Source organism: Diospyros lotus, chromosome 1 (assembly GCF_014633365.1).
Source record: "Diospyros lotus cultivar Yz01 chromosome 1, ASM1463336v1, whole genome shotgun sequence".
In the NCBI taxonomy this organism is placed as follows: Eukaryota; Viridiplantae; Streptophyta; class Magnoliopsida; order Ericales; family Ebenaceae; genus Diospyros; species Diospyros lotus.
In genome coordinates this window covers 19,369,318-19,394,500 of record NC_068338.1, presented here as the reverse complement: position 1 = coordinate 19,394,500, position 25,183 = coordinate 19,369,318, and the positions used below count along the sequence as shown (strand labels likewise).

Genomic DNA, 25,183 nt, shown 5'->3' with positions numbered 1-25,183 from the left:
AATGGCCGTGGATCGATGGAGGCATTACTTGGAAGGAGGGCGATTCATCATCAAAACAAACCACGAAAGTCTGAAATACCTTTTGTAGCAAAGACTTCAAACGCAGCTGCAACGCAAGGGAATGGCTAAGCTCATGGGATTAGATTACACGATACAGTACTGAAAAGGGAAAGAAAACATAGCTACAGATGCCCTATCCCGGTGCCACGAAGAAGGAAGCCTTGCAGCAGTAACAGTAGGGACTCCACAGTGGTTCGAGGAAGTGATCAATAGCTATGGGAACGACCCAAGGATCACGGCCTTGCTAGAGAAACTGACTGTGAAGCAAGAAGAGGTGGAGGGGTATACTCTGAAAGAAGGAATGCTGAGGTATCAGGGACGAATAGTGATCGAGAACCAAGCTGAGCTAAAAAGGAAGATCATGCAGGCCTTGCATGAGTCACCTTTGGGAGGCCATTCCGGCGAACAGAATACATATGTAGGGGTTAAAGGGATATTCTACTGGCCAAGAATGAAGACGGAGGTAAAGGAGTTTGTGAAGGATTGTGATGTTTGCAAAAGGTGCAAAATGGAGCGGGTACCTTACCCCAGACTGCTGCAACCCCTCCCCATTCTAGATCAAGCTTGGTCAAGTGTGTCAATGGATTTCGTGTATGGCTTACCCAGATCAGAGGGGAAAGACAGTGTTCTGGTGGTGGTGGATAGGTTCACGAAATTCACCCACTTCATCGGGTTATCCCATCCTTATACAGCTTAGGAGGTGGCGAGAGCTTTCCTGGATCGTGTGATCCAGCTGCATGGGGTCCCTCAGAATATAGTCTCCGATAGGGATAGCATGTTCACCAGCCTATTTTGGCAGGAATTGATGAAATCCCTGGGAACGAACCTAAGGTTGTCCACGACCTACCACCCCCAAACGGACAGCCAAACCGAGAGGGTGAATCAATGCCTCGAGACTTATCTAAGGTGCATATGCCTATTACGACCCAAGGAATGGCATAGGTGGTTGTCCTTGGCACAGTGGTGGTATAACACCACCCGACATTCAGCTATTAGAACAACCCCCTTCGAAGCTCTGTTCGGCTACAAACCACCCATGCTACAGGCAGTAGGAGGAGGATCAGACGCAGCCACAGTAGAAGAATACTTACAAAAAAAGAGAGAACTGACAAGGCAAATAAAACAAGAGCTAGCCTTTGCTTAGCACCGTATGAAGCAGTACGCGGACAGGAAGAGGACAGAAAGGGTGTTTGAGGTCGGGGATGAAGTGTATCTAAGATTGAAACAGCCACACCTGAGATCATTGATACAAGGGAAAGCTACTAAACTCAGTCCCAGGTACTTCGGGCCTTTCCCTATAACTAACAAGGTGAGGAAGGTGGCGTATCGATTGTAATTACTGTCCGACACCCACATCCACTCTGTATTTCATGTTTCGCTATTGAAGAGGTCAATTGAGTGCCACGCTACCACCTTTGCCTAAGGAAAGTGAGCAAGCTGTGGAACCAGAAGCCATACTCGGAAGACGAGTGATCCAGCAAGGAGGAGTACCCTTAATCCGAGTCTTGGTCAAATGGCAAGGGAGTACTAAGGAAGGAAACACTTGGGAATACCTTCCTGAACTGCTTCAGAAATTTCCTTGCGCGGTTAGCCTAATCAATCTTCCTTGAGGACAAGGAAGCATTCAAGAGGGGAGCAGTGTCTCGTAGGCAGTTACTAGGATAGATTTTTAATTTTTGCTTCTTAACGTAAGTTCCCTCCAGCTGTAGCAGTAGGCCATAGCAGGGCAGTAGGTTGTTAGAATATTCTGTTACACGGTTAAGGGAGAGGGCCCACTGTCAGGGAATGATTTCCCAAACGTCCTTATATAGGACCCCTCTGTGCAGTGTCATGAAAACACAATCCAGAATATTCTCTCTCTCTCTCTCGTCTATCCTCTCTCAAATTCCTTCCTTTCTCCTTTGCAATCCTCTTGGAATTGCGGAAAACCCAGCTATCGTCCATCGGGGTTGTGACAGGGAATATAAACTTATTCGGTCAAAAGGGGAATGTATTCCAACTAAAAGTCTGTTTCAGAAGTTTGGTTTTTATTTGGGAACTTGCATGAAAGATTTGCGATATTACTTGTGTGTTGAGATTGTAATTTTATAATACTTGTGGTTAAACTGAGATTGAGAGATAATTTTTTTATCATTTAAGTTTAGCCAGTTATAAAGTATTAAACTTAATGGAAACTATGAAATTCCTCCATGACATGGTTGAATTTCTAATTCCAGCTTCTCTTTTCTTCTCTTTCTTGTTTCCTATGTACTCAAATGTAAAAATGAACTTATAATATCAAAAATTCTGTATTCCAGAATTTGGGAAACAACCAGCAATGATGTTGCTCTTGAATTTGCCGTTACTCTTGCAATGCATTTAACTCCTGAGACCTATCTCTTCTTTTTCTCTCTAGCTAATGATCTGACCTGTAATTCTTTTCTTGTACCAATAGAACCTGATCATGTTCCCCGTATGATCAAATCTTTAATCAAAATTCCAACTTTATGCTCGGATCGATTATGATGGTATACTGAAATGTAATATGTTTATCTGAGACTTGACAATGCTGATAGAGAGCTGCAACAGAAACTTGTTGGGGTTTGTTTGAGGGGTAATTTAAGAATAGCTGTTTTCACAGAGTTCATAGGAGTTATGGAAGTAATGCTAGTGTGAAAGTACATTGGTCAGGATATCTTGAATTAGTTATGTGGTCTTATTTTTATGAGTTGGTAGTGTCCTGCAGATTTGATTTAGAAGCTGCTTGTTAGCCACAATTAGCATCTGTTTAGCAACTGGATAGTATACATTTGTATCTGCTGTAATTCTCTGAAAACAGTTCATAAACAGCTGAAAATTGTAACAGGCCCTATTTAATATTGGTTAATCCCTGAGAAGATGATATCCGTTCAACTCAACAACTGCATTTGGTCCTCATGATTGACCATTACTGACTTTAGATTAATAACTCATCTGACTTATACTTTTCCTCACAGGTACTCTTATGCATAATGTTTATAGAATCGTACTCTTATGCATGGGCTGAAAAGGAAGGGTGCCACGCATGCTTCCTTGGGCTAGCGGTTTTTTGTCACTTTACACATCACCTCATGATGATTAATATAGCTGGTTTATGGAAGTTCAAGCCATATAGAAGATTGCTAGGCTACAATCAAGTTATTTGGCACTTTACGTGTGACCTCATGAAGATGAGACCTAGCTGGTTTATGGAAGTTCAAGCCAAATAGATGATTGCCATATGCTGATTGTCAGTGGCAGTACCACAATCGGTTACTTCAATGTTTAAGATGGGATTAATCATGATGTAGTATATTCTTGTCCATCTTCTTGTAAAGGTGCTCATAGGTCTTTAATGCACATTGTTTTATTTTTCCTCCATATTTTATATGCGAAAGTTCATCCTAAAAATGTCAGCTCTTGGAACCCAAAATGTTCCAGACATGCTTGATGGGTATTCGAGTGACGTCAGATATATATTATAAAATTACATTTTCTTCAACATTATGTTAGACATATCTAAAATATCAAATATACTTGGTGGATATCTGAATGCCTTGAAATCCACAATTTCACACTCAAAGATGGAGCTGTTTCATATTTTCAATTAAATAAAGTTCCTGACAGTGCCATGATGCTAACTGTTTTTACCAAGTAGAAGTGGATTTTCTCTCTCTCAAGCTTTTGCTTTGATTGGGTGCTTTTTGTTTAATTCTATTCTGCTTGCTTTTATATGTATTACAAAATTGGTCCTGATCTTTTACTACTTTGATTTTGTCTCTACGTTGTGAGTTCTACCAGAGTCTCCAGTGGTAGTTCTGTGTTAAAATAAAAAAAACCACAAAGGGTTTTATTTTGGATTTGAATCTGTTGTTTGATAAGCAACTCTTTCTTGCTGTGCAGAATAGTGGAAATGCTGAAGGATCTGGAACTGGTGCAAACAAGTCTAAGTCCTTATCTAATGAGCTTGCTTCCGCTATCAATGATACACTTTACTTCTATGAGCAGGTTTATGGACCTTTTGTTACATTTTGATGTTTGTCAGATTTGGCCATCTTGCAAAAACTTTACAGAAAACTTCCCTCATGTATTTGCTATTTCCAGGAATTGGAAGCGAAGCGAACTAACCGCAGAAAAAATAAGTCAAGCAGTGAGAGAAGAGATGGGAACACTAAGTCCTCCAGCACTGCTGTGAAAACTATAAATCCAAAGGCAGGTGGGCACTTTGCTGGTAGTAGCGGCCATGAAGGTCCAGGGATTGCCAATCCACGAAGGAAGCAAAATAAAGGCTTTTCCAAGCAGCAGCCTATTCACAAGCAGCGTTTATTTACCAGCAATATCAGAAATCAGACAATGGGCCACAGTTCTCTCGGCACTGTTTCAGAGAGTCCACCGAGTTCTTCAGTTGGGTTTTTCTTTGGTTCTACGCCTCCTGAAAGTTATGGGTGAGTTCAAAGTAATAGTTTCGAGTCTTTTCCAGACTGGATCTGTTGGTTGCTCCAGTGCAATTTGTGCCACGGGTTTAACCATGAAAACTGCCCCTCTTATCTGGGGGTTAATGCTGAACTTGACCTTCGCTAGACTTTTAAAGTGGGCGGGGGGACCTTGGGTATTGAAGAATTACTTAGTTATTTACACTTTGAAAGTGCTTCTGTTTGCATGTTGAAATGAAACTTCCAGCTGCTTAGGGTTCAAAAGATGGGATCGAACATTGATAGTGCTGAAGATGCGTTTTTTGGTTACTTGACTGACTTATGATTCTCCTACTTAATTGATTCACATCTAATTCTCAATTTCACAGCTCAAGGCCGTCAAAGTTGAGCTCTTCTCCTCATGGTAATCTTCCTGGAAACAGTCCACCAGTGGGTTCCTTGCCAAAGTCATTTCCACCTTTTCAGCATCCAAGTCATCGGCTCTTAGAAGAAAATGGTTTCACACAGCAATTGTGAGTGAATTTTATCACATTTAAATCTCCATATGTGAGGGCAAACTGGGGTAGCAAAGGTAAGGTAGCGCCTTTGTGATTGGAAGGTTATAGGTTCAAGTTGTAGAAACAGCCTCTTTGCAAAGAAACAAGGGGAAGGCTGCGTACAAAAACAACCCTCCTTTGACCTCACAAAGTGAGGAGCCTCAGGGATGACCTTATTTGAAAATATTCATATGTGCAGTGTTTTTTTTTTTTTTTTTTCCCTGTAAATAAAAAAATTTGGTTAGATTCACTGAAGTGGGAAGCCTTAACTGAATGTGTGGTAATAGGTAAGCCCAAAGGCTGTTCCCGTCCCTGTTGGGAGATGCCAACCATCTCTCCTTCTACCAAAAACATATGTGCATTGTTATTGACTCACTTCATAGGCCATTTTTCCTGTTGCAGTAAATGAATTATCCAGGCAACCAAGGACATTTTAAAGCCTGCCTTATTTTTCTCATTCTTCTACTACTATTTTCTTTGTTTTTAGTCATTGTCACCTATTCTCCCAATCCAAATCTATTTCTAGATTCCTCAGTGAATATATACTTTCAGATATGAGAAACCAAATTAAGCTAAAAATCTTCATGGTGAAGAAATGAGTTATGCATTCTTTGTAAGATGATATCTTATTTAGTGGCATTATCAGCATATATTTGACAGTGTTAGTTTGTTGCTTTAATGTTCGAATGTCAGTTAAGATAGTAATGGAAATATTAAGGGCAATGAAAGAAGTGATAACAGAGTTAACATTGGGAAGTTTTTCTATTATGCTTCCTTAGAACTAGGATAAATTCAATACCTTAGCAAATGACATCTATGGGAAATTATACTTTTTATATATATCCACACATTAATTGGTTTTTGGTTTTCAGTTTGCATGATTAAGTTGTAACAGATTCAGGTAATCTACTGACCATTATGCTCTTAATTGACTTGCTAACCTACCAATATTGTGATTTTAACAAGTTTGTTTAATTGTGAATCCTCCACTTCTTTAGGTTTCCTCATGTGCTTTTTGTTTCCATTTAGGTACGTCAAATATCGTAAGCGGTGCCTAAGTGACAGAAAGAAGTTGGGAATTGGTTGCAGCGAGGTTCCTTCTCTAAGTTCTCTCTTAGAATCTTAACTTTAATAGGAAAGCTTTTGATGTGTGTAGTTGTGTACTTTTGATAGGTTAGTGGAATGGGATTCTGCTTCTTGATAAAATCTATTCCTTGTTTCTGCTATTTTAATCTCTAATCTTCCTCAGGCTGAATTAGTGATACTGTCTTCCCATCTGTTTTCCTTGTGTGTGTGTGTTTTTCAAAATTCTGCTTAATCAAGGTTTTAGTTCCTTCTCTCTTATCCTAATATTTAGTCATTTTGTTAATTAATTATTTACCCTTGTGTATTGATCAGTGTTCTAAAAGGTGCTAGGCGCTAGTCGGGCGCTAGGCTGGGGCCTAGCGCCTAGGCGGGGCCTAGGAAAACTGTTATTTTTTTTTTTTGTTTTTTAAATTTTGTGATATAATTTGATGTTATTTTCAATTAAATCAAAGTTGAAAAGCATTAATATTGTAACATAAACCAATAATACAACAATAATGGAATGGCAAGTGAAATATAGAATTAAGTATGAGAAAACAAATTGTTGTAGATCAGTTCTAGGTTCAATAAGATAAAAACAACAATAATGCAACATAAACCATACTTGAAGAATTTAAGTATCTAACTATCTAATTAGACTTCTTCCTCTCCATATTCTTCTAATACATGATCTTCATCAGACTCAAAATCAAATTCATTAAGCTCTTGCTCATCTTCTTCTTCTTCTTATTGGAAATCATCTTCATGAAGCTCTCTCATCCTAGAACTTCTTTGAGGTTGAAGCATCTCGTCTGCTCCAGATGCTTCACCAACCACTTCCCAAGTAAGCCCCGTACCAGGATCAATTTCTTCATCATCTCCTCCTTCAACAATCCATCCTTGTGCATTGCTGGCATCACTAGCAAGTAGCACATCAACATTCCTTTCCTTCTCCCTCTTTTGTTTGTTCATCAGTTTTGCATTAAATTGGACATAGACAAGATTGTTCAATCGATGCACATCCAGTCTATTTCTTTTTTTCGTATGTATCTACATAAATAAAATAAAAGTAATATCACTTTAAGTCTTTAAATGATAGGAGTAATGAAATTAAAGTATTAAAAACGTTTTAAAGTATACACTAACCCCTTCAAAAGTGCTCCAATTTCTTTCACAACCAGACGAACTACTGGTTAATGAGAGGATCCTTATTGCCATTCGTTGCAAGTTTGGAGTGTGATTTCCATAAGTTATCCCCCATTTAACTACATAGGTCAAACAAGTATAAAGTAAATAAACTTACACACAATAGAAGGCTTAATAGCTTCCTTTGCATGCTTAAGCTCTCCATATAAAAAGCCCATAGAAGGCTTTTTATCTACATCAACAATTCGAAGCACCTTCACCAAAGGAGCAAAAACCTTAAGGCATAAATTCACACTATTCCAAAAAGTAATGCTCATCACAATAGCATATGTTGCTTTCCCTTTACCAGTCTTTGACCATTTGCACTCATCCCATTCAGAACTAGTAAACATTGTCCTCATTTGAGCTTTTTTCTCCATCAAACTTTGCAAAGTAAGGAAAGAAAAAGCGAATCTAGTGACTCCCAGTCTCACAATATCTCTCTTCTTTGTAAATGATCTCATTAAGGACAAGGTCTTATGGTGTGCATAAATGAAGATTGTCAAACTCTTGGCCTGATCAATGACTTTTTTAAACTTTGATAGTTTTCCAATACTTTCAAGCATCAAATTGATAGTGTGAGTAGCACATGATGTCCAAAAGATATTTGGCCTCTTCAATTTCAATAATTTTGCCGCTCCCATATTGTTGGCAGCATTGTCTGTTACTACTTGGATGACATTTTGTGGGCCAACTTGCTCAATGCACTTGTCCACATATTCAAAAATGAGTTCACTTGTATGTGCTTTGTCTGATGACTCTCTGGAAGATAAAAAAACAGTACCTGCATTAGAATTAACACATAGGTTCATGATGCTCCTCATTTTTCTGTCTGTCCAAGCATCTGTCATAATGGAGCACCCATTTTGTGTCCACTCTTCTTCATGCTTCTTTAGTAATTCTTTAGTTCTATCCACTTCTCCTTTTAACAACGGTTCTCTTAACTAGTATTGACTGAGAGGTTTGAAGCCCGGCCAAATTGACCAACCGCCTCAACAAACAATTTGAAGCTATCATGATCTATAGCATTTAAAGGAATACCAGCTTCATACACCCATCTAGCACAATACTCACGAACAGTCTGTGTTCTTTCTTTAAAGAGTGCTTCATTGATATTTTGCTGACTTTTCGTCAAACAAGTTTCAGGACTAATAGAGGTTGCAAACTTATCCATAGGGCTAAGAGTATGGGGCATTTTTTTTGCTACCTAACTCTTTCAATTCATCTTCATCACCCCCCCTTTCAAAAATATTAGCAGAAGATCTCATCAAATCTTCCTCCTCCTCCTTATTCTTCTTCTTACTCTTTGCCTCGGCAATAGCATTCTTGCATTTGGCTTTATCATCCGGAGAAGATTTTGGACATGTAGAAACATCTTCGGAAATATGACCTATGTGTTTTTTTATTCTATAAACTCCGCTAGACATAACTTTGTCACACAACTTACATTTAACTTTATCCATATTCTTCGAATCAATTAACATTCCCTACTCCTATCCAATATCATTGGACTTCCTTTTAAAAACCGGAGCTGCATCAAACGATGCTTCCGTACTTCGAGTCCCATCCGACATTTTTAATTTAATTGAAAAAACTTGCAATAGAAACCTATATATAACCAATAACCTCACTTAATATTCAAAATAACAATAACATATCATGGCTGTAAAATAATCAAATGATTCAAATTAAGATAATAAAATAGCAAAATAATTTATGTTTTACAATATAATAAAAACAGAAATATAATCAATAATAAAAACATCAATATACTATAAGCAAGCAGCAGATTTTTTAGAAATATTATAGAATATATATAATTAATAATAAAAACTAAATATAAATCTAATAATTATATATAAATAGAAAAGAAAAATGAAATAAAATAAAAAATAAAAAACATAAAAAAGAAACCAAACACAGCAAACGCAAAACCCACACACACACACACAGAGAAGAGAGAGAGAGGGGGGTTACGAGTCGACGGAGATGGAGCTTGCCGCGGCTGAGATGGAGCTCGACCGCGAGGACGGGGGCGACGGCGACGACATTGAGGCAACGAGGATGAGGAGGACGCGACGGATAAGAGGCAGTGACAATGAAGCTTGGCCGAGGATGGAGCTGGACGCAGCGACGACAGTGTGCTACTGGCGGGCCAATGAAGCTTGGCGGCATTGAGGCAACAACGTTGAGGTGAGAAGAGAGTGAAGAGGGGGAGATGCTAACAGGTTCGATTTCGGATTTGGCAAAAAAACCCCTAAAAAGCTGATATTTAAAGCCAAAAAAAGCCCTTGGCGTGCTGGCCGACTAGGTGCCCAAGCCGACCAATTACTCGGGCCCGACTAGGGAAATTTTGGGGCGGCCAGCGTCCGCCTAGCCCAATTTTTAGAACACTGGAACTATTGATTATTCCACAAGTTAAAATGCATGATTACTATATGATGGTTTTATGCACTTATTTCATGGTCTAGACATTGGATTTTGCTGACTTTTAACAATGATGCTCAAAGTTTCACTACCTTAAAATACTTAATTTAGTTTTCAGAAGATATGTTTGTTTGTGTTTTTTATTTTGAGGGGATTTTATCAAGGAAGAAGAGTGAAGAGTAGACTTCTAGATAAGGGGAAGATAGAGTAGATGGGAGAAGAAAAATTTGAGAGAAATCAAGAGATACGGGAAAATGTTGTATTTAATTCAGTCATAATTCTGAATAAAATCTTACAAGTGAGTTATCTATATGCTTGCATGACCTTAACAAATTAAAAATCTCGATTATAATAAACAACAACATATCGAGCTTTATTCCCACCAGGAGGGTTGGCTACCTGACTCATGGCCCTTATATCCAATATTATAACTAAGAGTTTCGTATCAAGTTTTTCTTAGTCTTCCTCTTCCTCGTCCTCTTTTGCCAAAGACGTATTCCATTACATCTGGTTTCATCAAATGAGCCTGTATTGGCCTTCATCTCACATCACCAAACCATCTTAATCTTGTCTTGCATATCTTGTCTTGTATAAGAGCTACTATACTAATACCTTGTTACAGATAACCCTCCTTTTTATCTTTCTTTTTTGGCCATAATCCTTATCTGTTTTGCACATATTTTGTGCATGTTGATTTTTTATTGCCAACATTCATCTTATAAAAATTTTCTTTCAGCTGTAACTGAATCTTATTTATCACATAGGAATGCAGATTATAGTAGAACCAAAAATATAACATTCTGAATCTTCTGAAGTTCCTAATGTGTAAAATCTTAAATAATTGAAGATATTAAGTTTTAAAATAAAAGATTGAATCAAACAGAGAAGTTAGTTCCACAAAAATAAGAGAGAGAAACACATAAATTCAATGTGGTTCAGTCTCTCAATAGACCAATGTCCACGATTCCATAAAAAAATATTTCTCTAGTCAAGACAGTTACTTCTTTCAAACAAAAAAACTGCAAATCTCTCTTAGCTTACACCACTCCAATAACTCAGTTACATCATACCATAAATAACCCTGGTTTTTGAAGTATGTTATGCAAAACCTATGTTGAGAAAGCCTATTTATGGGCAATACCCTTTGGGGTTTTCCTGTTCCTATCTAAAGTTGGTTTCCTATCCCTGCCTGCCTGGATTTGGGTTCCTTGAAAACTAATTCTCATATGATTTCGGATTTTAGGGTTATCAAACAGTTTGAACTCTTCATTTCTGTCATTTTATTGGCTTGTAGGATCTACTTTTTCACAAAAAAGTTCTGATACATGGATCTTCTTTTTCACAAACGAAGTGCAAATGAAATCATTTTGGACAGAAACAGCATCTTGAAACCCAAGAAGGCACTCAGCATTTTCTTGGATTCTAGGATCTGCTTTTTCACAATAAAGTTCTGATACATGGATCTTCTTTTTCACAAACGAAATGCAAATGAAATCATTTTGGACAGAAACAGCATCTTGAAACACAAGAAGGAACTCAGCCTGATCCCATTGAACTGGTGAAAAAATTTGGGCCACACAATCAAATGGTTTAGAATGAGGCTTAGGAGGCAATTTTAATTTAGTGATAGTGACTTTGTAAACCAGTCCACATTCATATTGTTACCACCATTTATGACAATTTTATGTACTTTATCCCCACATCTAAGAAATATATGAAATTCCACGTGCATTTTCATTCTTTATGTCGTATAAGAATGGACAAATGAACATCATGGCACTAATGCTGGCACCTCACTTCTTAAGGTAGGAATTTCACGCTCTTAGTCAAAGTCTAGAGGAGTGAAGGGGACAAGAATCTGGTCAATGCAATCACCTTCAAAGTTCTCTAGATCATGGTCAATGATCAAACTATGATTTGGACACCTGGAGAGAATCTGACCCTTATCATGGCAAATGATGATATATAACAGAGGTTGCTAGCTAGTCAGAACTAGTGCAGAGACTCCTGCTAGTTTATGCTATGATTGGACAAATGCTAAGGTTAGCAAGGACTGAAGTGATTGGTTTGGATTGAGAAAATCCACCCATCCTGGCAAATGGAAGGACCTTAGGTGATCACAATTCCCAGCTTGAGAAGTCGTTTGCCTCTGGAGTCGAAGTTTATGATATTTTTCAATTTTTGAGGCACCTGCCAAGAGACTTTTTTATGAGTGGGTGCTTCATCTTCATCTTGAGCAAACATGCCTTGTTTTGTGCCCATTTCTTTGCTGCCTATCAGATTGAAATTGTTCATGAGGCACAAGACATTGGCTTGTTCCACATGGGTAATTAATGCTTTCTTGTCCACCCAACCTACTTATTGTTACAGATAAAGAACCTTATCATTTAGAAGATAAGGAGTGGCGGTTAATGATGAGAAGATAAGGAAGCATGAAGCCTAAGAAGATAAATGAAGTTTAAGTTTTCATATTTTGTATAAATCTGTAAATTATAGATGATTATTGTTCCTACTTATTAGGTTGTTATCCACTCCTAGTTTTTAGGAGATTTATTAGCATACTTCTTGTATATATAGGGTTTCATACTCATGGAATAAATAAGAGAGAATTTCTATTCAATCCAAACTCTCTCAACGTGGTATCAGAGCCTAGTATCTAGGGAATTCTATTTAGGCCTTCATTGCGGATTTTTCCTGCTTAGTACTATTCCGGCCTGTTTTTTCTTGTTCCGTTTCTTGAAGTGATCAAAGTCAATTGCGACTTTCTTCTTCACCCTATATTCTCTCATCGTTTTTCCCTTCATCCATTTGGTTCATCACCTGATAAGTAAGTCCAAGTTTTTCCTAAGATGTCTACCGTCTCCAACACCAATCCTACATCAGAAGCGGTTGAAACAAGTAGCCTGTCAGAAGCTCCATTCATTGGATCTAGCAACTCAAGTAATGGAGGAGAACTACAAAATCTCCAAGCAGCCTACCGGTTGAATGGGAGAAACTACCTAAAATGGTCCTAGCTTATCCGGACATTTTTCAAAGGTAAAGGTAAGATAAGTCATCTCTTAGAGACTGGCCCTAAAGAAAGAGATCCCATGTTTGCTGCATGGGATGAGGAGAACTCCTTAGTTATGTCTTGGCTTTGGAATTCGATGATGCCCGAGATAAGTGATACGGTGATGTTTCTAACAACCGCTAAGGATATTTGGGAGGCTGTCAACCTCACATATTCTAAAGTGAAGGATGCAACACAGATATATGAAGTCCAAACTAAGATTGCAGCAACCAAACAAGGGGTAAGATATGTTACTGAGTACTCTAATATGCTGCAAACTCTATGGCAAGAATTAGACCATTATCAATGTCTAAAGATGAAATGTAGTGAAGATGCAGCCTTACATTAAAGATTTGTGGAAAAGGAGAGAACCTATGATTTCTTGGCAGGTCTAAATATGGAGTTTGATGCAGTCAGGGTTCAAATACTTGGCAAAGAGGATATACCTTCACTAAATGAGGTAATCTCTCTAATCTGGGCTGAAGAAGGGAGAAGATGAGTAATGCTAGACACTGCTCCTATAGAAAAGTTAGCATTAATAGCATTGAGAGGTCCTAACCGGGGTCCTAAGGAGGAAAGGAAGTCTGCTGGAGATAAAACTTCCAGCGATAGAGATTCTCAAGACTCTCTATGGTGTACCTTTTGCAAGAAACCAAGGCATACCATAGAGAGATGCTGGAAGCTATATGGAAAACCATCTAAAGGATGACAACTTGGGGTCCAAAATCAAGCCTATATAGCCAGCAGTCAACAGCAACAGACAGAGCACAAGCAAGGGGAACAAAAGGAGTAGGGAGATGACTTGGACTTCAACCGAGCAAAAATTGAAAAGCTAAGAAACTTTCTACTCTCTTGAAAAGAAAGAAAAAGGTATTTGTTCTCTTGCACTTACAAGTATGTCCTCTCATTCTCTTACCTCACATGCTTCAGAAATAACCCAATCTAATTCTTGGATTCTTGATTCCGGGGCAACAAATCACATGACCCCTTTATCCCATCGTTTCACTACCTATAGTCCTTGTTCAAGCTCAAAAAAGATAACACTGGCAGATGGCTCTTTGACCACTGTTGCTGGCCAAGGAAATATTATCCTTAATAACCATCTAACTCTCAAAGATGTTCTCCATGTCCCTAAACTCTTCACCAACCTCATCTCCATTCAAAAGCTTACCCTAGATAACAATTGCAGTGTTAATTTTTCTTCTACTTGCTGTGAAATTCAGGAACAGGGGTTGAAGAACAGGATTGGGCTTGCTAAAGCTAGGGCTGGCCTATACTACTTTGATGGATCAAATGGGGAAGAAAACAAGGACAAGGTGAATCTTGTGTCTTGTTTAGTGCAATCTAATATGGATCAAATTTGGTTACATCACCATCGTCTTGGTCATCCTTCGTTTTCTACTCTTAGAGTTATGTTTCCAGCTTTGTTTAGGAGTTGTGATATTCAAGACTTTGTCACGAACCTAGGGTTCGTGATAGGTTAGAAAAGGAATTGGGGAATGAAATCAGAATTGTAGGAGGGGGAAAATCAATAGAAAAAAGGAGAGATATTGAGAGAGAAAATGGAAGAAGCAAGAGGACGTGAGGGAGATTGGAGAGAGAGACTTAGAGAGAAAATAGAGATTCAATATCAATTTCAGCATACCCTCTCCTCTTACAATGGGCCTTTTTATAGGCCTTAGCTAGCTCCTTAACTAATTTCTAACAGCACCCATGTGCTCCTAACAAACACCCAAATATCTCCTAACAAACTAATATAACTAATTACATTATTGTACTTCTAATTACCCTTAAGACATGACAATTTCCCCTCCTTGAAATGTTTCTTGTCCCCAAGAAACTTATTACCACTTAGCCGTTGCTTCTTTATCTAATGCCCGCCTTCTCTATCTGATTTTTCTTTCTTTCTTTTCTTGTCCTTTTAGGCCTTTTCTTCTCCCTTGTTCTTAAGTATCCAAGATCAATCCCCGCTGTAATTCGGCCTAGAACTTCAATAGAAGCAATTTGATAGAGTTCAAGTTCAATACCAGCAGCAGTTGTTCCTACACCTCCATGGTGCACCACAGCTGCACATTGAAAGATATCATTAGCATCCTCGAAATGCAGCAATGGAAGATTGCAGATTTGCCTTGGACACTCATACCAAGGCTGCTTGTGAGCATTAGTCTTAGGAGCTGCTGCAACTTCAATTTCAGCCAACAAATCATCTTTCCATATGGTAGACAGCCACTTGGATTTTCTAGTAGGAGCAAAAACCAACACAGCAGCGATAGTTTTGTTTTCTTTAGCAAACCCTTCGTTTCCTTCCGTTATATCCCTTAGTTTTCCTCCAGCTAGTGTTGTCTTCCCCTTCTCGTTGCCTATTTTAACCCAAGTCAAATCCATATTTTGTTCCGAATGTGATTGCTCCTCAGATTTCGATAAGTCTAAAATCTGAGGAAAAGCTTCAGCACCATCATCCACACCGATGGCTGGTCCTTTACTCTGATTTGTCTGATCCAATGCTGTCCCATTTTCCACAAACTTTTGATCTGGAGTAGTCCCAAACCCTTCCGCCCCTGCACTAGCTACTGGGGGTAACGAGTTGGCTTTGGCCTCCTCTATCACTTCATCAATTGCTTCCCTAATATTTCCTTGCAGCCTTTTAGTAGATGCATCTTGGGGTATTATTTCTTCTTCAAAAAGATCTAAAGGCTCCTTTTGATCTGCTGCCCTATCAGAATGTTTCTTTTTCTGCCCAAAGTCTAGAGTAGGCAGTGAATCGGATGTTCGTAATCTTGTCTCCTCCTTCGGCTGCTCCACTCCAAGGAATTCCTCTTTGTTAAAGCTTCCGTGATAATCATCAAAATATTCCACCCGAAAGTTGTAATGATTCTTCTTAATAAGTATCATCGCAAACTCTTGCAGCTTCTCATGGAACATATGGCCAAACTCCTCGCACTCTTCATGAATCCCATTACTTGTTCTTTTGTCCTTGTTGCTGCCAGCAGAAAATGCAGCCTCCTTTGGCTGCCATTGAGGCTCCATTCCAGCTGCAAGTGAAGCATTCTACTTCATGTATACATTGCCTCCCCTAGCTTCACTAATAGGATAACCCATTGAATATGCAACACTGGTCCGCTGCAATTGAGGCTACTCTCTTGCTTGAAAATTAGCCACCAAAAATGCAGCATCATTCGGCTGCAATTGAGGCCCCATTTCAACTGAAAATGAAGAATTTTTCTGCTGCAATTGAGGCTCCCATAGTCTCCTACATGCACTGCTTCTCATGGTCGATTTCTCACGAACAAGACACTGCGAAGACTAAGGGATAGGGGTTCTATACATGATGAATTCTCCCCTTCCGTAAGCTATTCTGCTTAGTTATAATGTCAAATCAGAATTACTGTATCGCTGAAGTTGCCTGGCCTTGTTCCACTGCCCAGATCGCCACAAGTTGCCTATCTCCGCTTACCGCAACGATCACCAGAATTTCTCGCAACTCCCTAATTCTTCTTCGTCTGCAATTTTCGATCAATCTGAACTGCTCTAAGAGTCGCTGGAAGCTTTGTCGGAATCGGCCCAGTCCCCTTCAAATTCCAAACAGAAATGATAGCCAATAATGGATTGGAATTCACCAGCGAAATTGCCTTGGCTGCTCGGCCAATACTTCCCAGATTTCTCAAGCCGAAAGCCAATCCTCCTACTTCACGTTCAAAATTCGCGCAACACAGCCGAGAGTCGTTTGGGCTGCTCGCCTTCCTCGAGCGATTGTGATGCAACCAACCAAATTCTCCGGAATTGAGAATCGATGGCTGTAGTATTTTATGACTTGGCTTCCAAATCCGCTTAAGTTGCTTCGCCCATCCACTTCGAACAAACTTACTGCAATTCGCGGCTGAGCGTCAACCTTTTGCTCACTTCCAAGAAAAGTCGAACAACTCTTCCAGATCACAAGCCGTGATTGCTTGTACCTTAGCTTCCCAACCACTCCCTACAACTCGATCGGTTCTGTGACGCCCGCAAGTTGAACTGGATATGAACGACAGGGCCTGCACCTTCTTTGATCAGTTCCATTTCCAGAATTCCGACATTGAACTCGCTGCTATAAACAGCCTACCACAGTCGCGATCAACCAGCTTTAGGACTTCTGATTTCGTTGGATTCATCGGACCACTTGGATCGTCTCAAGCCCCGCTGCCTCAATCACGTAACTCCTTGAGAATTGGTCGGATGTTGCTTCCCTCCTAGATCGCTGACAATCGCGGCCTATATCGTCGAAATTGCTTCACCTTTCCCTTTCGAACCGTCTCACTAGATTTCATCACCGAGAGTCCTTCGTTGGAAATTGCCTGCGTCCAAAAGCAGTAACCCCTTCCCAATCGAAATTCGTCTGGCTAGCTCGCTGCCGAGATTCACCTTACCACAATCGCCAAGGGAAACTGCTCACCCCACAGTAGTCGCCTTAACTGGAATCAAATCCACATCCAAGGATTGACTGCTCTGATACCATTTGTCACGAACCTAGGGTTCGTGATAGGTTAGAAAAGGAATTGGGGAATGAAATCAGAATTGTAGGAGGGGGAAAACCAGTAGAAAAAGGGAGAGATATTAAGAGGGAAAGGGGAAGAAGCAAGAGGACGTGAGGGAGATTGGAGAGAGCGACTTAGAGAGAAAATAGAGATTCAATATCAATTTCAACATACCCTCTCCTCTTACAATGGGCCTTTTTATAGGCCTTAGCTAGCTCCTTAACTAATTTCTAACAGCACCCATGTGCTCCTAACAAACACCCAAATATCTCCTAACAAACTAATATAACTAATTACATTATTGCCCTTCTAATTACCCTTAGGACATGACAGACTTTCATTACCCTATTTGTGAATTTGCTAAACATAAAAAGGTGTCTTACCCTTCATCCAATAAAAGAACCTCTAGTCATTCTCTCTTCTCCATAGTGATGTTTGGGGCCCTGCAACTGTTACCAATCTTTCTAGGGCAAGGTGATTCATAATATTTGTGGATGATTGCACTAGGGTAATGTGGTTGTTTCTTATGAAAAACAAATCTGAAGTAAGCACTATTTTTCCTAACTTCTATAACATGATTAGTACTCAATTTGGAGTGCCAATCAAGAGACTAAGGACTGATAATGCCAAAGATTTTTTTAATCAATCCCTCGCACATTTTTTCCAACAAAAATGAATTATTCATAAATCATCTTGTCCATATACACCCCAACAAAATGGGGTGGCTGAGAGGAAAAATGGGCATCTATTAGCTGTGACTAGGTCACTACTTTTCCACCATAATGTTCCAAAAAATTATAAGGGAGAGGCTGTCATAACAGCCACTACCCTTATTAATAAATTGCCATCTCAAACTCTTGAATCCTATAGCCCTCTCCAACTCTTAAGCAGTCATTTTCCTAATTTACATATATCTAGCTGCTGGAAACCAAAAATATTTGGGGGTGTATCATTTGTGCATGTTCACAACCCTAATAGAGGCAAATTAGATCCCCGCGCTCTAAAATGCATTTTTATTGGATATTCCTCTAGTCAAAAGGGCTATAAGTGTTACCACCCTCCTTCCAAAAGATTCTTTGTCTCGGCTGATGTTACTTTTGTGGAAAACTTTCCCTATTTTGATCGCTCTCATGATAGTGAAAAAGCTGCTGAGGGAAATCTAGTCATGTCTCTACCTAATCTAGATCCCTCACCTCAAACTACCTCCTCACCAGATTCGGTTAATACAGAAGATACACCAGAGAAGACTCTAGAGGAAACCTCACCAAGTACTCCTCCCCTACAGGTCTACTCAAGGCAGTAGAAGCTAGCTACTAGCCCAGTGCAGATCCAAGAATCTACTTCCTCCTCTGAACCTGTTAACAACATTGACACTAGCAGCTCTCTTGTGACACCAGCAGGTAGTAATTCTATTGACTCCACTACATCTATAACTGAACATCACACACCTCAAAATGCTCCTACCTTTTCCTCCAGTGATCTGGAATGGCCTATAGCCCTCAGAAAAGGCACCAAGACCTGCACTCAGCATCCTTTACACCTGGTCCTATCCTACTCTAAACTATCTACCCAACACAAAGCCTTCCTAACCAGCCTACATACCATTCCAATTCCTCACCATTTTTCCGAAGCAATAAGGGATGAGAATTGGAGGACTGCCATGGAAGTCGAGATGGCAGCCCTTGAAAAAAACAACACTTGGGAACTCGTTCAATTACCCAAAGGAAAACAACCGGTAGGATGCAAATGGGTGTATACAATCAAATACAAATTCGATGGGAACCTAGACCGGTATAAGGCAAGGCTAATAGCAAAGGAATACAGTCAAGTATATGGCATTGACTATCTAGACACCTTTGCCCCAGTTGTAAAGCTAATACAATGAAAGTTCTTCTATCTCTAGCTGCTAACCTAGGCTGGCCATTGATGCAATATGATGTAAAAAATGCCTTCTTGCATGGAGACCTAGAGGAGGAAGTTTACATGGACTTACCACTGGGCTATAGTACAGATACTCGCGGGCAGGTAGTGTGCAAACTAAAAAAAGCATTGTATGTCCTTAAATAGTCTCCTAGGGCTTGGTTTGGCCAGTTTACCCATGTGATGCTTTCCTTAGGGTATGAACAAAGTCAAGGAGACCATACCCTCTTCATCCATCACTCGGCCACATGGAGAGTAACAGTCCTATGGGTATATGTGGATGATATTGTTGTGACCGAAAATGATGAAGAAGGTATGACTAGATTAAAGGAATACCTAATTAAAGAGTTTGAAATTAAAGACTTGGGGAGGTTGAAATACTTCTTGGGCATAGAAGTTGCACACTCAAAAGAAGGCATCTTTATTTCTCAACAAAAGTATATTGTGGACTTGCTAAGAGAAACCGGGCTGCTAGGTTGCAAGGCTGCTACTACTCCAATTGAATTTAACCACAAATTGGGGGAGGTTCTAGAAGATAAAGAGGTGAATAAAGAATCCTACCAAAGGCTAGTAGGGAAACTAATTTATCTAGCTCACACCCGGCCAAATATTACATATGCAGTGGGGGTGGTCAGTCAATTTATGCATTGTCCGAAAGAAACTCACCTTAGAGTAGTTTTTAGAATACTTCATTACTTGAAAGGGAGACCGGGGAAAGGCATTATGTTCAAAAGGGGACAGAGTATGATACTTGAAGCTTATACTGATGCAGATTATGCAGGGTCAGTGGTGGACAGAAGATCTACATCCAGCTATTGTACATTTTTAGGGGGTAATCTTGTAACTTGGAGAAGCAAAAAACAAAGTGTGGTGGCCCGGTCAAGTGCCAAGGCAGAGTTCAGATCCATGGCGTTAGGGGTATGTGAGTTACTTTGGTTAAAAATCTTGTTAGATGATTTGAAGATCACTTTGGTGGAACCTATGAGACTATATTGTGACAACAAATCAGCAATTAGTATTGCTCACAATCCGATACAACATGATAGAACCAAGCATGTTGAGGTGGACCGACACTTGATTAAGGAGAAATTGGATAGTGGTCTAATATTTACTCCATATATATCATCTTGTGAACAACTTGCAGATATTCTCACTAAAGGGTTGCCTACAGTTGTGCATCAAAAGTTGACTAGCAAGCTTGGAATGGATGACATCCATTCTCAATCTTGAGGGAGAGTGTTATGGATAAAGAACCTTATAATTTAAAAGATAAGGAGTGGCGGTTAATGATGAGAAGATAAGGAAGCATGAAGCCTAAGAAGATAAATCAAGTTTAAGTTTTCATATTTTGTATAAATCTGTAAATTATAGATGATTATTGTTCCTACTTATTAGGTTGTTATCCACTCCTAGTTTTTAGGAGATTTATTAGCATACTTCTTGTATATATAGGGTTTCATACTCATGGAATAAATAAGAGAGAATTTCTATTCAATCCAAACTCTCTCAACACTTACCATAGGGGAATTCTTCTTAGCTGGGAGAATTTATGGCGTTCAAGAATTTTATAGTTTAAATTAGAGGAAAAGATAAGAAACAGGGAGACTGGGAATATTTATTTAGCAATGCTCAAAAAGATTCAGTAGTTTTTCAAGATCAACCAATTCCATATTTAGAGGCCAAGTCAGTGGAGGTTTTCCCAACAGGAGCTACCTTGGCCGAGCTAAGGGATGGGGTATCACCCTTGGTTGAGAATTTTCTTTGCTGATATAGGGAATTTGTTGTGCAGTAAGGCCATATGAAGATCCAAGTTAATGGGTTGTGAGGGGATATTGCTTTCCTTGATGGAAATTCACTTGGTGGACTGTATGGACCTCTGAAAGCACTTTGGGGACTGCCTCATTTTGCACGGATTAAGTTTTAAGGCACTATGTAAGTTTACCTTGTTCAACAGGCCTGTTACAGAGGAATGGCATGTGGCACAATTACAATGGGCCTGGTGTCATGTAGGAGTCTCTGATGTGATGCTGGACTTGATATTGCTGCTGGTCCCTTGCAATTGTATGTCCAAAAACTTGCAAGTACTGGTCTGAATGTATGTCTCTACTACCTCCATCTCCTCTCCTGCAATCTTCCAATATGACTTAAATGTCTAATTCTTTTTCACGTTAAGGATTTGAATCTAGTCCAATATCAAATCAATCAATTAATAGTCTCCAATTATAATTTTTTTTATTTAGTTTTATGAGAATTTTTATGACTTTTGAGCATCTGTTTTATTGCAATACTTATTCCTTGATTCATCGGCATTAGAACCATAGGCATTAAAGAACAGGTGTATCAGTAAGTTTACAATTGAAGGTTGCTTCTGTGGTAGGGTATGAAGCAGCACTTGTTTATTTTGTCTTGGACTTGGTAGGTATATTGACATCCGGGGGTTTTTATGGAGGATAATTGTGCTTTCAGTTAAAAAAAGAGATGTTTGGATATGTAAACTGTATTCTTTCAGAAGGTCCTTGCAATGATGTGGTTCTTAAATTGGTTTGATAAAATGTGGATGTACTTTGAATTGATATGATTCTTTTTTTCTAGTTTCTGTAGCTAGTTTATATCCTCTCAATAGATTCTGTCAATTTCTTCATGGATGCATTATAGGTGAAAGATCAATTAAGGTGTCTTCTTAATGCCTATTGTTGCTTGGACTTGAATCGAGTGTTTTTATGATGGTTCAGTCTGAAGATGGTTCTTTCTCAATGGTTCGGTATGTAGTATTTTGGTTCTAATTGTGGATCTCTGTTACTGTTAGAATAGAGACCACAGAGGGGCTGTGTACTTTATTGCTATTGGCAAGAATATACTTGATGAAGGTCATAAAAGCATACCTATAGTATATATGGTTTACTTGGAAAATATTTATATATATATATATATTTTTTTTTTCAGACCCACACCCACACAAGTGCACACGAATATTCATGCTTGCTGTGCATGTGCTTGAACTTTATTGCTTTCTTGATCTAACAACAATGTGAAGTGCATGCATTCTCTGAATAGGCATTTCTGTTCTCTCCAAAGCAGGAAATGAACACACTGTACAGGTTCTGGTCATATTTCCTCAGAGACATGTTTATTCCTACCATGTACAATGAGTTCTGTAAATTGGCTCTTGAAGATGCAGCTGTGAATTATAATTATGGAGTAGAATGCCTGTTCAGGTTCTACAGGTATTATTCTGTATATATCTTTCAGATGAAATTTTGTCAGATATTCTTGAACCTACCGTCCACCTTTCCTTCATAGTTAAAACTATTATACAACTAATTGTTCCCTTTGGTGATTTCCTTCTAAAATGGTGTGCTTTTCAGTGTCATGATTTAGTTAAACGAAATAGTGAATACACTTTCTTTAAGACTATTTGTTTCTACTTCAGCTATGGATTGGAGAAAGAATTCAGAGTGGACCTCTACAAAGACTTTGAACAGATGACCCTTGATTTCTACCATAAAGGAAATCTTTATGGCCTTGAAAAATACTGGTAAGATTACTTTTTTAGTGAAAGTGCCTTTTTTTTTGGCTTGTTCTGTTTTTGTTTTCTTTCAATGCTCTGGTATGAATTCAATTTAAGTTGGGTGCCACAATTCTGAGCTCCTATGGATAGTCATCCAATGAATTGTTTGAACTACTTCACTGTTTACTCTGGACAAGCAAGGTAATTTGAATAATGAGAACAATCATCCCAAGCCTTGGTCCCACTAGGTGGGGTCAGCTACATGATTTCTAGACCTCCATGTCATGACTATATTCTCTGCAAAGATGCCTAAAAGTTTTCCATTCTCAACGATTAACATTAACATTGGAAGGTAAATTGAAATATGAAAAGAACAAGAGTCCCAAATCCTAGTCCCACTAGATGGTCAGCTACATAAATTCTAGACCTCCACGTGTTTTAATCCATGACTATATTCTTTGTGAGACCATTTATGTTATATGCCATGTCTAAAAGTTTTCCACCAAGTTTCCTTTGTTTTTTTCTCCCTAATTTGCTAAAGGTTTCCTCCATATCATCCACTCACCTCTTAGGAGCTTCTATTTGTCTTGTTACATGTTCAAACCATCTTAATCATCATCTTATCTCCAACATGTCTCCAATTTATTACTATGACATCACTTCTTATTTTGTTTCTTCTAATATGGCCACACAACCACTGTAACATTCTCATAATGAGCTACATACATATTTTGCACATATTGGCACTTAATTACCCAACATTTTGAACCATACAACAAAGATCTTATAACCGCCTTGTAAAAAGTTAACTTTTAGCCTTCAAGGAATTTTGCAATCATATGAAATGTTGGATGCACTTTTCCACTTTAACCATCCTATTTTGATCCTACGAGTAACATCAAAACAATTTGATCCCCAAGTCTACAATAACATCATCCACACTTCTATGTTTACTAAACTCATCTTCCACACATTCAGTTTTCAACCTACTTAATTTAAATTATTTGGCTTCTAAGGTGTGTGTCCATGATTCAAGGTTCTATTATTCACTGCTTTTGTTTCACCAATCAAGTCAATATTGTCATGAACCTAGGGTTCATAATAGGGTTGGATGGGCAATCAGAAGAATCCGATGGAGTAGAATTGATAATAGAAAGTTTAGGAGGATATTTGGACAGAAATGGGGGAAGGATGTAGAGAGAAATGAGGTAGAGACTTGGAGAGGAAATGAGAGGGAGAATTGTAAAGAGAATCAGATTTTCATTCATTCAATTCAAGCATAATCATCTCCTCCTACAATGGGCCTTTTTATAGGCATAGGTAGCTCCTTAACTAATTTCTAACAGCACCCATGTGCTCCTAACAAACAACCAAATATCTCCTAACAAACTAATATAAATCTATTACAATATTACCCCTTTATTATATCCCTATCATAATATTACCTTTCTAATCCTCCCAGGGGAATGACAATTTCCTCCTCTTGAAATGTTTCTTGTCCCCAAGAAACTTATTACCACCTAGCCGTTGCTTCTTTATCCAATGCCCATTTTCACCTAGTGGTTTCTTCTTCGCTTTTCCTTCTTCTTATCTTGTTTTTCCTTTTTCTTTTGCCTTCTCTTTTCTTTCTCCTCAACAGCAATAGCATTATGGCTTGCTGCCACACCAATGGAAACATGAATGAGCAAAACATCAAGGGTCTCGGTCCCTTCAACAAAGAAGTCCTTCCCTTTCTTCCTTTCATCTTTTTTCGCTTTATCCTTGTGCTTCCTCCATTGCTCCAGATGCGCCATCAATCCTACAACCCCATCCTCCAACTCTTGGGGTTGCAATGTTAACTTTGCTTCGTCTTGTGTGCCCGTGCCAATGACATACATGTGAGATGTTCCAAGCAAGGTGCCCGATGCAATCTTTTGTTCCTTCTCTTTAGACTCTTTATTTTGTTGTTTCAGGAGGTCAATGGCATCAAAAGTCTCAGCACTAGTGGCAGTGCTTGAGAGACTGCCAATTGATTGAGTGTCATCCTCCACTTTAAGGAATTCTTCATTGCTAAAACTCCCGCAATAATCATCGAAATATTCAATGGGAAAGTTGTAATGATACTTCTTGATTAGTATCTGTATCATTGAAAACTCCTGTAGCTTCTCGCGGAACATACAACCAAATTCCTTGCACTCTTCATGAATCCCACTGCTTGTTCCTTTGTCTCTTCGGCTAGACTCATTCTCAAACTTCTTTCCCCATGTTTGATTCTTCTGACTACACTGCTGCTTATCCTTGTTGTTGTCAACTGAAAATGCAGCCTTCTTTGGCTGCCATTGAAGCTCCATTCCAGCTGAAAATGAAGCATTCATCTACTGCAACTGAGGCTCCAATGGTCTCCTACGTGGACTGCTTCCCAAGGCTTCACGAGCAGGACATCCCATTGAAAATGCAACATTGTTCCGCTGCAATTGAGGTTGCTCTCTTACTTGAAAATTAACCACTGAAAA

The 25,183-nt window shown here is 39.0% G+C and overlaps 1 protein-coding gene and 1 non-coding gene across 3 annotated transcripts in view; one reads left to right on the top strand and one right to left on the bottom strand.

Moving 5' to 3' along the window:
• Nucleotides 1–25,183, top strand: part of LOC127813159 (la-related protein 1A) — an 85,607-nt gene that overhangs the window by 56,815 nt on the left and 3,609 nt on the right. For both annotated transcript variants that reach the window (XM_052353967.1, XM_052353973.1), the window contains exons 8-13: nt 3,961–4,065; nt 4,162–4,502; nt 4,859–5,002; nt 6,056–6,119; nt 22,262–22,407; nt 22,614–22,718. In XM_052353967.1, the coding sequence (XP_052209927.1) occupies nt 3,961–4,065; nt 4,162–4,502; nt 4,859–5,002; nt 6,056–6,119; nt 22,262–22,407; nt 22,614–22,718 (905 nt within the window). The remainder of the gene's footprint in view (nt 1–3,960; nt 4,066–4,161; nt 4,503–4,858; nt 5,003–6,055; nt 6,120–22,261; nt 22,408–22,613; nt 22,719–25,183) is intronic.
• Nucleotides 5,256–5,378, bottom strand: LOC127793639 (U6atac minor spliceosomal RNA). The gene has a single exon (XR_008021475.1). It is a non-coding gene; the product is annotated as a U6atac minor spliceosomal RNA (small nuclear RNA).